At 37.0% G+C, this 16262-nt stretch overlaps 1 protein-coding gene across 6 annotated transcripts in view; it reads left to right on the top strand.

Moving 5' to 3' along the window:
• The window catches only part of LOC101893510 (serine-rich adhesin for platelets), a 69861-nt gene that overhangs the window by 26466 nt on the left and 27133 nt on the right, over positions 1–16262 (top strand). For all 6 annotated transcript variants that reach the window (XR_891829.3, XR_009342133.1, XM_011298186.3 and 3 more), the window contains exon 3: positions 4836–8407. Coding sequence is in view for 4 of the 6 variants with exons in the window: in XM_011298186.3 (XP_011296488.1) it covers positions 4836–8407 (3572 nt within the window). In the remaining 2 variants the exon portion in view is untranslated. The remainder of the gene's footprint in view (positions 1–4835; positions 8408–16262) is intronic.

Raw genomic sequence — 16262 nt, 5'->3', positions numbered from 1 at the left:
TTTTATTCTTCAATTTGACATATCGAGTATTTTTTTAATAGGTTAATAAAGATTTTGAACAGTTATCCCTTTTGATTTTCAATTTGTACTCTGGGGGAATTCCAAATTTTGCTATCCACTGTTCACTTTTTTTTACTTTTCTCCATTTTTTTGTTGCCAACTTTTGTCACCAATATTCTTTCAATGTTGTTAAACGTGTTGTCCTCAGACTTAATATTCTGATTATATGTGTATTACAAAGCAGATGTTATTTGTGTTGTTGTTTTTTTTTGCTGCCGTTGAGTCATCACATTTGTTACTATTCCAAAACCAACAAAAAAAATCGAAAGATATGCTATTTACAAACATTTTCATGTCATTGTATTCAATTTTTGTGGGGGTGTATTTTTTCAACCTTTCAAATGGTGGGTGAATTTATCCTTAACCCATTCAGCGCCAAGGTAAAAAATAAAATGTAGATGGGGAAAATAAGGTTGCATTTATGAGAATAATGAAAACAATGTTGAAATTGTTGATGTTTATATAGGTATACTACGAAGGACGCAAACATCCAACATGAGACCATAATTTTTTAAATAACTGCTCTGTTTCAGAACTGCAGGAATGTGAAACTTTTGACTACGTTAAACGAGTTTTCCTTTATAATATCGAAAAAAAAAATGCAAAAGTAGTAGATTCTTGCAGTTTTTGGAACATGGCAAACATGGGAGAAAATAATTAGCTTTTTTTTTAATTTTGAATATTTTTTATTTTCCAATATTCTTGTTCAGAGTCCAAAGTATTAAAAATAATTAATTTAATTAGCCATACTTCCCATAATTAGCCTGCATCTGAAAATTACACTTTCTTTGAAGTGTAATAACGCTCATCAAGGGTTTAATTTTATGGACATACAAATATTCATTTGTATGTACAAATGTATTTATATTTGAGTATAAAAAAACACTTTTAGGGTTGATATTTTAAGTATTTTATTATGTCCTTCCTTTGGCTGAAAAAAAAAACAAATTAACCGCACCCAAATCGGAATGGGAAAGGAGTTTTTACATTTTTTTTCATTTTCTTTGTCGTTAGAAAAACGGGTCAAAAGTAAATGAAAGAAACACACACCCTATTTTTTTCGTCAAATTCCATTTAAACGGAATCCTTGAAACATGCAAAGCTCAAGGGATTTTAAAATGAGACATTGCAAGGGCAGGACACAAGACCACGGACTTTAAAAGAAAAAAGAATAGTTTGCATCCCACTTGGTCGGGGAACTAGGGAAGAACTAATAATTTCACTTAGCACCTTAAGGCCACTTTAACATCGAAATTAAAATTTTAATTTCAAAACGAGAGAAGTAAACAATCTGTAGGTTCGGCTGGGCCGAACTTTGAATGCCCTCCGCTATTTGGAACGAATTTGGCAATTTTCAAAAAAAAAATCCGCTAAAAGTTCTATTAAAATCTTAAAAACACCAAATATAGCCGTTATATTAGGATATATACAACAACTTGGACCTGTATAGGCAATTACAATATTCAAATACGAAACTTGAAAAAAAAATCGGTGAATAAAATAGCTAAAATCATCCAAATAACGAATATCGGGAGGTATCGTTATATGGGGGCTATACGAAGACGTGGACCTGCACAGACAATTTTTTGTCATAGGCTGTAGTATCCATTACGAACTTTAAATACCAAATTGGAAACTATTCCGGTGAAAAATGTATCTTAAATCATCAAAATACCGAATATCAGGGGGCTCCCGTTATATGGGGGATGTACGAAGACCTGGACCTGCATAAACAATTTTCTGTCTTAGGCTGTAGTATCCATTATGAGTTTCAAATATCAAATTTGAAACAATTCCGGTGAATAATGTCGCTAAAATCATTAAAATACCAAAAAAAGGGAGGTACCGTTATATGGGGGCTTTACCAATACGTGGACCTACATGGCCCATTTTTAATACCAAAAGTCCTGCAGACATAATATACATTTGAGTAAAATTTTATCAACCTACTTCATTTCGTTCGGAAGCTCGAGTGATTTCTGCAGACGGGCAGACAAGAATATATACCCTTGTGGGGTCTAAAATTTATATTTCGAGGTGTTACAAACGGAATGACAAACTTAACATACCCTCCATACTATGGTGGATGGTATAAAAACAGTGTTACCAAACTTTTATTACACTCCACTATGTGAAGACATATTAAATCTCTTCGATCTAAAAATCCCTTATGAAACCCCATCTAAATACCAATTGTCTTACACCTTAAAGAGTATGTTCCTATTAAACTGCTTCTCTTACCGCTCACCATAAAATATTAAACATTTCATTACATTTTACATTACATAAAAAAAATAAAGCCAACTACTTTCATTATTCTATTATAACTTGACCCATATCTGGCCACCTTAATTAAGGCAAAATGTCAATTCGTTCGTTCGTTTGTTGTTGGTATCTTCTTCTGCTTCTTCCTCTACATTTTTCACACTTTGCACGAAAATAAATTAACAATTCAACAAAATAAAACAAAACAATAGACCCATTTTGTGGATACACATGAATGAGCGGCAACATACCTATATACATAGTTGTTGTTGTTGTTTTTTTTTTTTGTGGAGAGTAAATGGTGATGACAGTCTCAGAGAGGGGGCGGGGGAGCAAGGTATGAGTGGCAACGGTGTTTTATTTTCTTTAACTATCTCCTCAAGTCAAGAACTCTTCTCATTCTGCCCTCCTCTCATCCCCTCCATTTGATGAGAATGAAAATAAACCGGTTGAAGTGTTATGCTAAATTAAGCCACTTCTCAGATACTGTTTACGACGTACAATAATGTGCTCTCCCTCTAGTTCTCTTGAGGTCTCCCCTTTTAAAAGAATGTGTGTTTACTAACTTTTTTCAAACAAGATACCTTCTGTTTGGCTCTCACAAAACTAATTGGAAAAGAAATGTGTGTTGTGGTTTTTGCAAAGAGAGAATCTCAAAAACACATACACACACAAACACTTTGTTCTGTTGGTGTCTTCAGATTGCAAATCGATAATGGACAACAAAATGAAAACCGTAAAGAAAATAAATGTTACTTTTGCTCTTTAAGAAGTCTTGGGGATATTCGACTTCGATTCCTGTAGGATTTTAAGGGCCAAAATCATTGTTCTTGCCCGGATGGGTGTAAAATTTTAAAACGGATCCCTAAAATGAGTCTTTAAAATGTGCCTCTCTAAAATCTTAAAGTCTTAATCATCTACTATGCCCATTCCAAGAATGGCGGCTCATCTGTTTTCGTTTCGTAACTGTGGCGCCCAACGTAACCATTATTCATTGGAAATCACCCATTCATAATGCCAAGGCATGAATTTGTTTTTGCAAATGACAACTTTTGTTACTCATACCTGGGTACTACAAATTTCGAAAATTAATAAGACTCATATTTGATGACTGTAGTCAGATTTTGCAACAATCAAACCAAAATAAAAAAGGGGTAACAAACATTAAATGTGCAAGGGTTGTTTCTGGCAATACCTACCTACCGAGCAGCTATTGTGTAAATAATTACTGGGAAGGGTGCAGCATGGGCATTGTTTGCAAATTACGAATTCTCTGGAGTGCTTTTTGCATTAAGTGCTTCATTATTTTGATTTTGAGAATTATTTTGAGTTATTCTAATGAAGGAAAGACGTTTCTGGAGTCGATTTTTTGAAGTTTCATACTTTAAAGCCAATTGAGGTTTTCTTTCCATAAAAGTATTATAAATTGTATGTACCATGATAAAAAAATATCACAACTGATAAGTTATATTTCTGTGACAGAAATTTCATAGCCATAATATTTTTTCCAAGGTAATAGTCACTGGTATTGGTTTAGAACAAATTCACAAATGATACTGTTTTTATAGAAAATGATCATGAGTGAGCGTTGCGCTATATGAAATTATCCCCAGCACTAGTTCTCTCACGGAAATTTATCACTAGTTAAAGTTTTCTTATAAGGAATTGCCACAAGTGCTAGTTAATTTATAGAAAGTTATTCCAAGTGATAGTTTTCTTTTAAAAATATCAGTAGTGATAGTCTTCATACAAAAAACAATATCACTAGTGATAGATTTCTTATAAGGAATTATCACAAGTGTAAGTAATTTATGGAAAGTTATTCCAAGTGATAGTTTTCTTACAGAATATTATTGCTAGTGATAATTTTTGTATAGAAAATTATCACAAGTTTTATTTCTCTTATAAAAAATTAAAACCAGTGACAAAGTTATTATAAAATATGGTATTACTGATATACTTTTCTTTATGAACTTTGTAATTGGTTTTAATTTTCTATAAGAGAAATACAACTTGTGATAATTTTCTATAGAATTATCGCAAGTGATAGTTTTTTTTCGTAGGAAAATTATCGCTAATGACAGTTTTTTTTAAATACAAAATTGTCACCAGTGATCTTAAGAAATTTTCACACCCAAAATTATTACTAGTGGTATTTTTCTGAGGAACATTTATTTTCTATTGCTGTGATGATTGTCTCACATAAATTTGTCACTTGCAGTATCGAAAATCCTTGCACTCTAGATAGTTTAGCACCAGTGATAATTTTCTACTAGAAAAATAGATGGGTACCCCTTGAGTATTTTTGAGAAATATTTTTTAATCCATGGTCCCATATCCAGGAAACATATTTCATATACGATTCCCAAATATACACATTTCAATTTTATGACTCAAGCTCTTAAACAAAAACATTCCGGTAGAACTTTAATCCATCAGATTACCTTGATTCCTCTCGTTTGTTTATGTATTTTGTCTTATTTTCTTCTTCCTCTTTTTTGCCGTTTCAGAAGGTTTACATTCCCCTACCAAAGATTTTAATAAATCATCATCATCACCGTCGTCTTCATCGACATCTACATCAACAACAAAGGTAAATAAACAACATGCAACAACATCTATACCGGCTGCAATTAAATCACCATCAGCAGCAGCAGCAGCAACACCACCAACAACAACAACAAAACTCACATCCCCACTAACCATAACATCTCCCCACAAAGAACTGGCAACGGCTAAATTGTTTGGAGGTCAATATACAGCAATAACCGAAGCTCCAACTACAACAGCGACAGCAACAGTTAATACCAAAGAAGAGATCACCACCACAAAAGATCCAGCAACAACGACAGCAACAATGGAGGAAGAATATTTGGAAAAAACAAACAAGACCAAAGAAACAACAAAAGGTAGAACAATCAGAACATCTCTAGGCGGAGAGGAAGACGATGGCGGCGCAGATGTACACAACAACATTACAACTACTTCGGGCATAAAACAACAGCAACAGCAACAAATGGCAACCCGTTTAACGGGTTCTTCTTCATCATCGTCGTCAGTGTCGTCGTTGTCGTCGTCAACAATGAATAGTGGTAGTGCAACAACAACAACACTCATCAAGAGAGCCGAGTTGTTGAGTAGTAGCTGTGCCGAGAGAGAGACCGCAACAAACATCAACATCAACATAACTGGAGCAAATAATGGTTCGGCAAATCAGTCGTCGAGTAAATGCGAGAGTGAACGTTTAGTATGTGCGGCGAACAACAGCGGTCTTACATCGGTTTCAACAACAACAGCTACAACGACAACAAACACTGTAGTGAAAATATCACAGAAATTACAAGAAAATCAATTTATTAAAAACGAACAGCAAGTGGTGAACAAAACAAAAATAATAAAAACCATAAAAACAGCGGATTCGAAATCCCCCACCAAGACTGTTTCATCTTTGACGTCTACTTCGTCATCCTCAACATCATCATCGTTTGCCTCGTCGACCAACAGTAACTGTGCTGCAATCAAAAAGAAAATGGTGGCCATGCAAGAAATGAAGAAATCCACCCAGAACTCTGCCACACATTTGCAACACTCCACATGCAGCGCCACCAACAATGGTGGCTCCTCGGTCACCTCGAATGGCCGCAGCAATCGCATTGGAGTTGGTGGTGGCCACGGTGTCATTGGCGGCTCACAAAACTCCAATGACTTGGATTCCAATGAGGATTTAAGCTATGGCCCTGGCATTGTGTCGAAGCTGCGTTGTCGCTACCTTAGCCTGGCTCTGCGTGAGTCCATGGAACAGCAACGTCTTAACAAAGATCTCCTGAGACGTTCAACCAGTTTGAATAATCTGCTCGATGATGATCGTGCCGAGGACGAAGAGGAGGAGGAGGATGAAGACGACGACGAAAACATAGAGAACATTGACGTTGGTGCCGGCCACGCCGGTGGAGACCAGCAACAGAACACAATTTCCGGTTTCGCACAGAAAAAATCGGGTATTCTAAAGAATTCGTATTCCCCGCAGGAAAAACGTTTCTCTCAGGGTTCGAACGGGGTGGGGGTAACCTTTACCGAAACCTCGTCGTTTAACAAACGTTCGCGCCACCTAAAACGCGGTAATGACTCGTTGAAACGCGCTCGTTCCGTGGAAGCTTTGCTCAGTGAAAAATCGCCTTGGCAGGGCCAACGCATGGCCGCCAGTGTTACCCCCACCTGTGTGACCATTGAGGATAAAATTCAAAATGCCCGCGAGCGTTTGCATCAGGGCACCGATCACATGCCACCGAAACGTCTGACCTCCATCATAGATGACACCGAAAGGCCACCGCCGGATTTGGTTAAACAGACCCTGAAAATGTTTGAGGCCAATGCCAATCGGCGACCACGTAGCACCAATCGTTCCAATTCCAAGGGTGATGTGGCCAGCAAAGTGGAGACTTTCAAGAACATCATCAAAGATCAGAAGCCGGTGGTAAGCTACCCCAAGCCTTTAAGTCCCACCAAGAAACTTGGCGTTGGCGGCACTCCCAACTTGGTGAAGCCAACATTGAAATCCTCTTCGGAGCTACAGCAAACACCTTTGGGTCGCAAAACAATGGCTGCCGCCAATTCGCATGCCAGTGGCCTGGAGTCAAAGACAAACACCCTGTCAGAGCATACACCGGACATAATACCACGACAGAAATTGCATTCGGAAAGAGATCAACACAACAACAAAGAGAAATACTCCATGGGCATCAATAAAGAGAAGTTTATGAATTCTCTGATGGAGCCACCGCTCTCGACAGTGGTGGATTCCCCACTCAAGAGCAGTGCCAAAGACAGGTTTCTCGCCTCCATGGTGGATTCACCGGTTACAGCTCTTTCCAAAGAGTTGGAGAGAATGAAACTAAGCGATAACAGCAACTCACCGCAAGCAACAGCTGGTGGAAAAGGCGATAACTCGAAAAGCGATAACATGGCGCGTCGAGTGGAGGGGGACGGAAGTGAGGCTAGCGGTAGTGTAGGAGGTATTGGCATTAGTAGTGGTGGTGGTGGTGGTGATCGTGTCGGCGTCGACGACAACAGAAAGGTTGATGACGCATTCCACGACGGCGTCCACGGCGACGACGACGACAATCAATACAACCAAACAGGCGAGCAAGAAGAAGCAGCAGCAGCGAATACAAATGAATTCAGCACCAGCTCTCTTAAAAGCGAAAACGATAAGATTAAACAGCAACAAATCCACAATGAAACGGCACCACAATCGAACTCCAACAACGTCTCCGCCTTCGCCGCCGCTGGCCAAGTCGTGCCCTCTCAGGCAACGAACGAGGCAGCCGTTAAGAAGGCTCACAGTGCACACAGCAGTAGTGATTTAAGTGATGGTGAAGACGACGACGAATACGGCATTCCAACGACAAAACGTATAACGCGCGCCGCCCTGGACAATATAGCCAAAGCCGGAACCACACAACAATTCAAATTCTCAAGCAACGCATCATCAACGGCATCCCCAGCCCAGTCCCAGTCCGCCAACAACAACAACAGCAGCAGCACCACAACATCTGTAGCTGGTAAACAGATCGGTGTAATAAGGCCACTTCAGAATACCACAGCCACGGCAACAACAACAACAGCAGCAACAAACGCCACCTCCAACAACAGCAGCAGCAGCAACATGGAGGCATTAAAACATTCCTCCGTAACACCTTCACACTTGACCTCAAGGGAAATTGAGAAGAATCGCATAAATGATTTGAAAAAATCAACGGGAGTGACTTCATCGTCGCCATCCTCCAACGCCACATTGCCCTCGTCAGCTAGTCTAGATGTGATTAAATCCTCCTCCAGCCACAACACCACCACCGCAAACAGTGGCGGTACAGCCGCCTCTGGCAGTGGTTTCTCCGAAGTTGATACAGTTATCAGTGCTACAAATAGCCCCCTCTGGGCAATGCGCAAACGACGTCAAAATCCTCCCGCACCACCAGCCGAACAGACCTCGATGGTCTTCAATTTCTCCAATCGCAAGGAAGTACCCGATTATATTGAAAATGATGGAGTTATATTCAGGCGTAAACGTGAATTACCAAAGGTAAGTGGATAACAAAGAATTTGTTGTGCGCTGCGATGCTGATGCAGATGCAGATGACAGTTGACAACAACAAAACAAAGAAAACTAATTAGAATCTCGTGCGCCATAGACTAGATTGTGATGAGCAAGTATCTATTTTTGTTATTGATTTTTTGTTTTGTTTAACAATAAAACGTAGTTTTGAACGTTAGCGTTTACGGATCTGAGGAGAAGGAAGGAGGCTTGTGCGCTATTAATATATTATTTTTGTTGCAAGGGAATCTTAAACGTTTGACACAATGTTTTAATTAATGGAAATGTCAATTCAAATGAAGCGTTTTATATAAAAAACGCGCTAGACATACAAAATAGCCCTGGTCTGAAATCTGCTTCTAGAACCTAACCTATCTCAACATAACGTCATAAATATTTAGTAAACTTTCAGTTCGCGTGAGTTCTCCTTTAGAGTCATTGAAAGTATTCTTGATTAGAAATGTGTACGATATGAAGATATATAACATCTACCAAGATCTGCAGGACATGGGCGCAAAAAAAAACTATGTCTTGCTTCCCAAAGTCTTAGTCTTCTTAAAAGACTTTGACCGAGAGTTTTTTTTTTGTTAAATATACATTTTTAAGAGTCTCTCCCAACAAACGATTTTTTCTCAGTGCCTTTTTTGCATTCACGAAAGAAACTTCCTTAAATAAGATCCCTGCATATTCAGAAATGTGCCGAAATACCTATGGGTAAAATACCTGTTATCGGTATTAATAAAAAAATCAAATGATAACGATTTTTGGCTCGAAAATTATTTATTATGGGCTACCAATATTTGTTAGGCATTACTCATTCAGAAATATTTAATGAGAACGGCGTAATAACAAACAAAAGAAGAGTATTATCGTCCAAAGATAACTGTTTTTATTTGATCAAAGCAAATGAACCCTTTGATTCTGTTGTTGTGGCAAAAAGAGGTTATGAACTCTCTCTCTCTCTCTTTAATTATCTCCTTTCTCTTGCTCTCTCCATATGGTGAAGTAAAAAATAACCATATCCCATTACATGGGCAATTTTACTTGCATTTGTGGCAAATTTACAGGTGAGAGAAACTGAGAGTTATTGGCACATATTATTCCTGAGAGTTTTATTTTGCCAGACAATGAGACCCTTTGATTCATGTGTGTGTGTGTGTGTGTGCTCTCTACCTTTGTGAGTTGATATAAATAACCTTTATCAAAAATTGATATTCTCCATTTCAAAAAAGTGATAATTTTTCTAAATTATTTTATCAAAAACATATATATTTTTCCAAAACAAAACCTTTGAATTTGGCCCCAATTTGTTTTTAATACTGTTTTTCATTATTGAACAATACTTTGACGAGGGAGGAATGGAGTGGGGGTAAATATTAAATTAAACTCTTAAGCAGAGTATTGTGATAATGGCCGTTGTTTTTGTTGTTGTTTTCACTATTTATTATACAAGTATAAATAAATTATAAATATACATGGAAATGCAGAAGTGTAGATAAGCGATTTCCACATTAAACGCCATACTCGGTGCGGTGCTACTGTCGCAAAGGCCTCGTTTTCTCAACTCTCCAAATTGGAATCTGGATTTCTTTTATGGCAATTTTGCATAGAGAGAAAAATAATTTTCAATAATAGTGTCATCCCCGTTTATTTTTTGTTGTTGTTTGCCCTGTAACCACCACCAAGTACGAACCATAATTGATAACAACAATAAAAAAAGGTAAATAAATAAATAAAAAAAAATTATATGATAATTATTTGCAAACAGCTAGAAGACAATTACAATAAATCCTCGTAGCTCGCCGTTCTTTGTTTGAAGAAGTGCGACAAAAAAAAATTATAAACAAAAACAATTTATTAAGGGAGTCGGTAAATATGCGGAAAAGACCCATCAAATGATAAGATATTGAGTCCATATGGCAGGGCATAATTTGAAAGGAATAGTGGTTATAAGAGAAATATGGAAAACTCTTCCTGCGAAAGTTTCCTTATGACAGGGGTTATATTCGAAAATACCGAATCCTAAATTGAATATCTTTCGAGCAGTTAAACGACCCATTAAGAGCCTGAAATGGCAAATTTTAACGGATTTGATTGGAAAATGGTGCTTATAACTCCAAAAATTCCGAAAATTAGGAAATTCGGTTGTATGGGATCCATACCTAAACGTGGACCGATATATTTAATTTCCAATACCAAACTTCTTAGGAATTTTATTAATGACTATGCAAAATTTCAAAGCCCTACCTTTAATAGTGCGACCTCCATTGCAAGTACAACAGACGGGGATGAGGACTTGACAAAAACGACATTGAATTTCAAGCTAATCGTAACTTTTGAACGGATTGATGGAATTTTGAGGGAATTGTTAGAATTTTTTGCGGTTTTCCGAAGGATATTTCTAGGCGTTGCAAACAGGATGATAAACATAATATATCCTCGATTTTATGGTTTTTTGAGGGAATAACTCTAGAGAAAGAGAGAATTTTTGCATTTAGAGGTCATTCAAACGCATTAGGCGCACTTAAATCTTTTCCCAACCTTTCATACAACTATAGAAGATATTTTTATGCCTCTTAAAAATTCGTCGATACGGACACAACCTTTCAAAATAACTTCTATGGTTTGAGGGTCTGTAATGGAGTGAATGTCAATAACGTAACATAGCTAAAATCATCAAAATACCGAATATAGGGAGGTACTATTATATGAGAGCTATACCATAACGTGGATCTCCACATACAATTATCTGTTATAGGTTGTAGTATCCATTACGAACTTCAAATGCCACATTCCGGTGAAAAATGTCGCTAAAATCATCAAAATACCGAATATCGGGAGGTACTGATATATGGGGCCTATACGAAGACGTGGACCTGCACATACAATTTTCTGCCATAGGCTGTAGTATCCATTACGAACTTCAAATACCAAATTTGAAACAATTCCGGTAAAAAATGTCACTAAAATCATCAAAATACCGAATATCGGAAGGTGCCGTTATATGGGGGCTATATGGAGGCGTGGACCTGCACGGCCAATTTTCTGTCATAGGCTGTAGTATCCATTACGAACTTCAAATATCAAATTTGAAACATTTCCCGTGAATAATGTCGCTTAAATCACCAAAATATCGAAAATAGGGAGGAAACATTATATGGGGGCTATACGAAGGCGTAGACCTGCACGGAAAATTTTCTGTCGTAGGCTGTAGTATCCATTACGAACTTCAAATGCCAAATTTGAAACATTTCCGGTGAATAATGTCGCTAAAATCCTCAAAATACCATATATTGGGAGGTACTGTTATATGGGAGCTATACAAAGGCGTGGACTTACATAGCCCATTTTCAATACCAAAAGTGCTGTAGACATAACATACATTTCAGTAAAATTATATATATATATATATATATATATATATATATATATATATATATATATATATATATATATATATATAATATGCCCTCCATACTATGGTGGAGGGTATAAAAAAACCCTAAAGTAATTGCTTTGGGGTAACTTCAAAAATTTACTTCTACCCCCACTGTGCCATCTATACAAAGTAACCGATTCACTTTTTGTCGCCTTTTTTGTCTTCATAATGCAATTGAATAAATAATAATAATGAGGAAACAATGGACACAACAGCAGCAAGAACAACAAAAACGACAACTTCAAAAAGATTTCCAAACAAAGAACCAACTCCCCACAAACAAAGGGAGAGCGCTGGCTCCACCACCGCCAGCTCCACCACAAAAATAATACGAAACGAAATCCAAATCTTATATGGCAATGAAACAAAACGAGAGAAGAAAAGGCGATTACAAAAATATAAATAAAATCATTTCAACAAAAAAGTTTTTAAAATAACGAAAAATGTTAATACGGAAGTTGAGTTTTGTGACGCAACTCAAAATTTGATAAACAAATTTTCCAGAAAAAAATTCGACACACTGATACGCTTGATGAAGAAATGTGTCATTACATTAAATGACCGTACGAAAATGTGATAAAAAAATGTTTTACTGGGCCCCTTTTTAACAGGGCACTGATGTGGCGAAGAGGTCAGAAACCTCAGGGGATAGGAATGGACCTATGGAAAACTCTTTCAGTGTTGGTACATTTAATTCGGTTAAGGATAATAAATACCTCCGCATTTTAAAAGAGCTTGACACAAATTAGCCTGACCATTTTGAAATAACAGAACTCTTCCATTTTTTAAGAACTTCTAAACGATTTTGAAACACGTTCTTGGCTATGCCGTTACTTTTTTCTACTTTTAAGTGAGTGATTCAATTTTATGGTTCATCGTCACAGAATATTTGCCTTGGCATTTAGAAGTCATAAATGAAATGTGTGTTTTCTTGATAACAACAAACTATAAATATCATAAAAAAGGGGATTTCTACAACTTGATAAAGGGTTCGATAGGTTTCTAGTCCATTTTTGTCAATAAAAATGTCTGGGGCAATATTTTCGGAAACAGCAGTTTATATTATCTTACACAACTCGGGGGAATGGTCCGTTAATTATACACATACCAACCACGAAATTTATTTTTTGTTTTTTTTTGTCCATTCAAAAAACAAAAACAAAAAAAAAAGAAACTCACAAGTTTTGACTGAATTTTATTCATTTATTCAAATTTTAAGTGTGGAATTTGCAAATGAAAATAATATCCAACTCTCTTTTGTTGGCTGCATTTCTCTTTCACGAGAGAACATGAGATCTCTTAAAATTCCTTTTGTGAAGTTTGAACTGGGAGTTGTGCAAAAAATACATGTTCAATCACTGTTCTCTCCAATACATGGATCTTGGTGAACAGACGCAACGCACAGGGGAGCCAACTACACATGTAGCAGAGAAAGATCAAACCGAAATTGAAACAAAAACAATAACAACAACAGCAATAATATAAACAAGAATCAAAGAAAGAAAAGATACAACAGCCGAGAATGTATAAAAAGTCATAAAAAACCCCGAACATAAAGAATTTATGTCGTTGTTGTTGTTGTTGTATACAAAGTATCCAACAACAACAGCAACTAGTAAAACATATGCAACTAAAGCAAGACCACAACCACCATCACTTGGAGCAGCAACAGCAACTCGACTTCATTATGACTTCCACTTTTTTTCCACATTAACCAACAACAGGTTTTATTTTTGTTGTTGTTGTTGTTGACTGTCGAAGTCGTCGTCTCTTCAAGTTCTTTCTTAGAAAAAAAGAGGCCCAGCCTGACAGCCAGGAAGGTAGTCCGAAAGCGAACCGAACCTCACAGAACACAACACAATACACAAATCATATGGAATGGGGGAAACCATTTTTTTGTTGTTGATTTTATTAACATCGACCAAAGAATGACGGGTCATGCGTTTATGTGGAACTATGCACAGTGTCCGGAATAGCGTAAAAATAGTCTACTCTAAAGAACGGGGCATTGAAGTATAGAAGATGTACATAAGACCTTCTAAAAGTTTCTCCATGAAGAGAGAACGCATTCCAGAAGATTTCGAAAATTATTTTACGTTGTAACGTTATGATTGATGTCACGCCAAGTTCCAAACTAACGTTTTCTCACTCTTTCAACTGCTGTATACATGGGCTTACTCTCCCATAAATTCTCACACATATCTTCTAGCATAGATTTGCTCGTTTTGAATCGAGAGTGAAAGTTGCTCGTAGTTTACTCTTCACTCTTTGTATTCGTGTACAGGAAGCCACACATACATAGAAATGCAACAACTGTATGGCAAAAATTTGAAGAGTGCTCGGCATGAGTAGAATCTGCTGGTTTTTGAACGAATTTTGATCCCACTCTAAAATAAACAAAGCCTGTTCGCCCTTACTCGAGCGAAACCAAACAAATAGAGATTTTCTCGTTTCGTTTTCCTACTCCTGGGAGAACTCTCGCCCGACTTCGAGTACTCCACTTTCACTCTTTACTCGAATTCGAGCGAGTGGAGTAAGTATTCTCTTGTTTCTGTAAGCGAATGTGCCACCTTCAACAATTAGTATCAATTAGTAGCTCCAGAACCTGCAATAATCTACTAGTTTTGCATTTAAAGGAAAAATCGTTTATCGTAGAAACATTTTTACATTCTTGTGGTTTCTAGAACAGAGTAAATTCTATGGACATCTCATAAAGAGAGGACATAAACATTTTATAAGACCCCAACCAAAAAAAGTAGGCATATGTCCCACTTTCAGCACTATCGGTAAGGAGAGATCCTAAAGATATATATTTCCAAAAGTCTTTAAAATTCTCTAACTCAGAGATAAGAAGTGCAATATCAGAGAAATAGTGAGAGATGATGTCTTCTGTAAAGAGAAATAGTGTTTTGTGCAAAGATGTGTCTAAAGGAGATTCATTCCTAAGAGAATATTCATTAGTAGTGGTGAGAGACTCTCTCGCCCTGCCAAATCAATGGTAAATGAAAATCGAGAGAGAATACGTCTGCTTTGTTTATAATTTTTTGTTCGAGGCTGCCCATAGCTGTTCTAGAGATTATCTCCAAAAGAAAGTTTTGAAGACTTTATAAAAATATTTTATAGATGAGAATCTTTTAGAAAAAGATCCTTTTCAGGAGAATATTTTACTACTCAAAAGGTCTTTTGGGCTTTTGAGCAATATTTTTTAAAATGGATAATGTTTCATAAATCCTTCTATTAAAAGATCATTTTTTAAGTCCCCCCGCAGATGCACACTTTCCGGCTATTTTCTCACCTCCCCTGTTCAACAGGTCCCATCATAAAATCTGTTGATATTTTTTCAATTTTTTATTGAAGCCCCCAAAAACTAGTCCCGCAAAGCTTTAAATTTTTCTCTTGAAATGGAAAAGAAAAAATTACGACTTTTTTGGCCAACAAACATGGATAACAAAAAAAAACAAGTTTTCCTACATTGGCCTTTTTTATCCGCCATCTGACCGATTGTTAGTTTGTCTTTATTATCTGTCTGTGGCTGTAAAAATTCTCTTTCTCTCTCAGATCATAAACAAATTCTTTTATGTTTTTGTTGGCATAGCCTTTGGCTAAAATAAACCAAAAAAATATATATATAATTATGTTCCGAAACCGGCCATCTTTTAGGCAGCAAAAAAACTGGATTTTCTTTGTTGGCTTGTCGAGAAGGGGGAAATACCAACAACAATTTGGAGATTATGTTAAGCACAAGCAGTGGAAGAAGAAAAGGTGCAACCTAATCACAGAACAAGTTGGCCAAGTTTTCCATTCAAGTTGGCTGTTGGTTGTTTGGCAGCAGCTGTTGAAATATTTAAACATTTTGCTTTGGGCTGCAAACCCTAAGTCTTGGCTGGTGGTTTCCCTTGGCCCTTTTTTTTGAGGGAAACCTTTTTTTGTTCAGGCATTGATTTTTAATGGCGTCAACATATGATTCTGCTCAGTTCGATACTATTTTAGCTCAAGCTCCCTTGGCCAAATATCTTAATAGTTTTATAAATAACATTATTGTTGTTTGGTTTATTGGCCTGGTCAGAAGCGCAGTTGTTGCTGTTGTCGTTGTTTTTGTACTTAACAATCAGCTTAACTGGTGCAAAATGAGTGAAAAACGAAACCAGGCTACCAAATATCAACAGCCGCCTCAATGTTGCTGTTGCCTTTTGGGGCCCAACATCCACTTGGTGGCAGAGAACAAAGCCATGGGCCAGCCTAGTCTGCATTTGAACTTTGCTGCTTGGGCCATACATGGTCCGACGTGTAAATTGTTAATTCCATTCCCATGGCAACCAGCAACAAAAGCAACACCTTGTCTAAAAAGGAGCCAAGGTCTTTGGTTTGGGTGCGATTTTAAACAGCTGCCGGACATTAACATGT

Source organism: Musca domestica, unplaced genomic scaffold (assembly GCF_030504385.1).
Source record: "Musca domestica strain aabys unplaced genomic scaffold, Musca_domestica.polishedcontigs.V.1.1 20, whole genome shotgun sequence".
Classification (NCBI taxonomy): domain Eukaryota; kingdom Metazoa; phylum Arthropoda; class Insecta; order Diptera; family Muscidae; genus Musca; species Musca domestica.
Note: the sequence above shows the minus strand (reverse complement) of the source record. Positions and strands in the feature narration are given on the sequence as shown.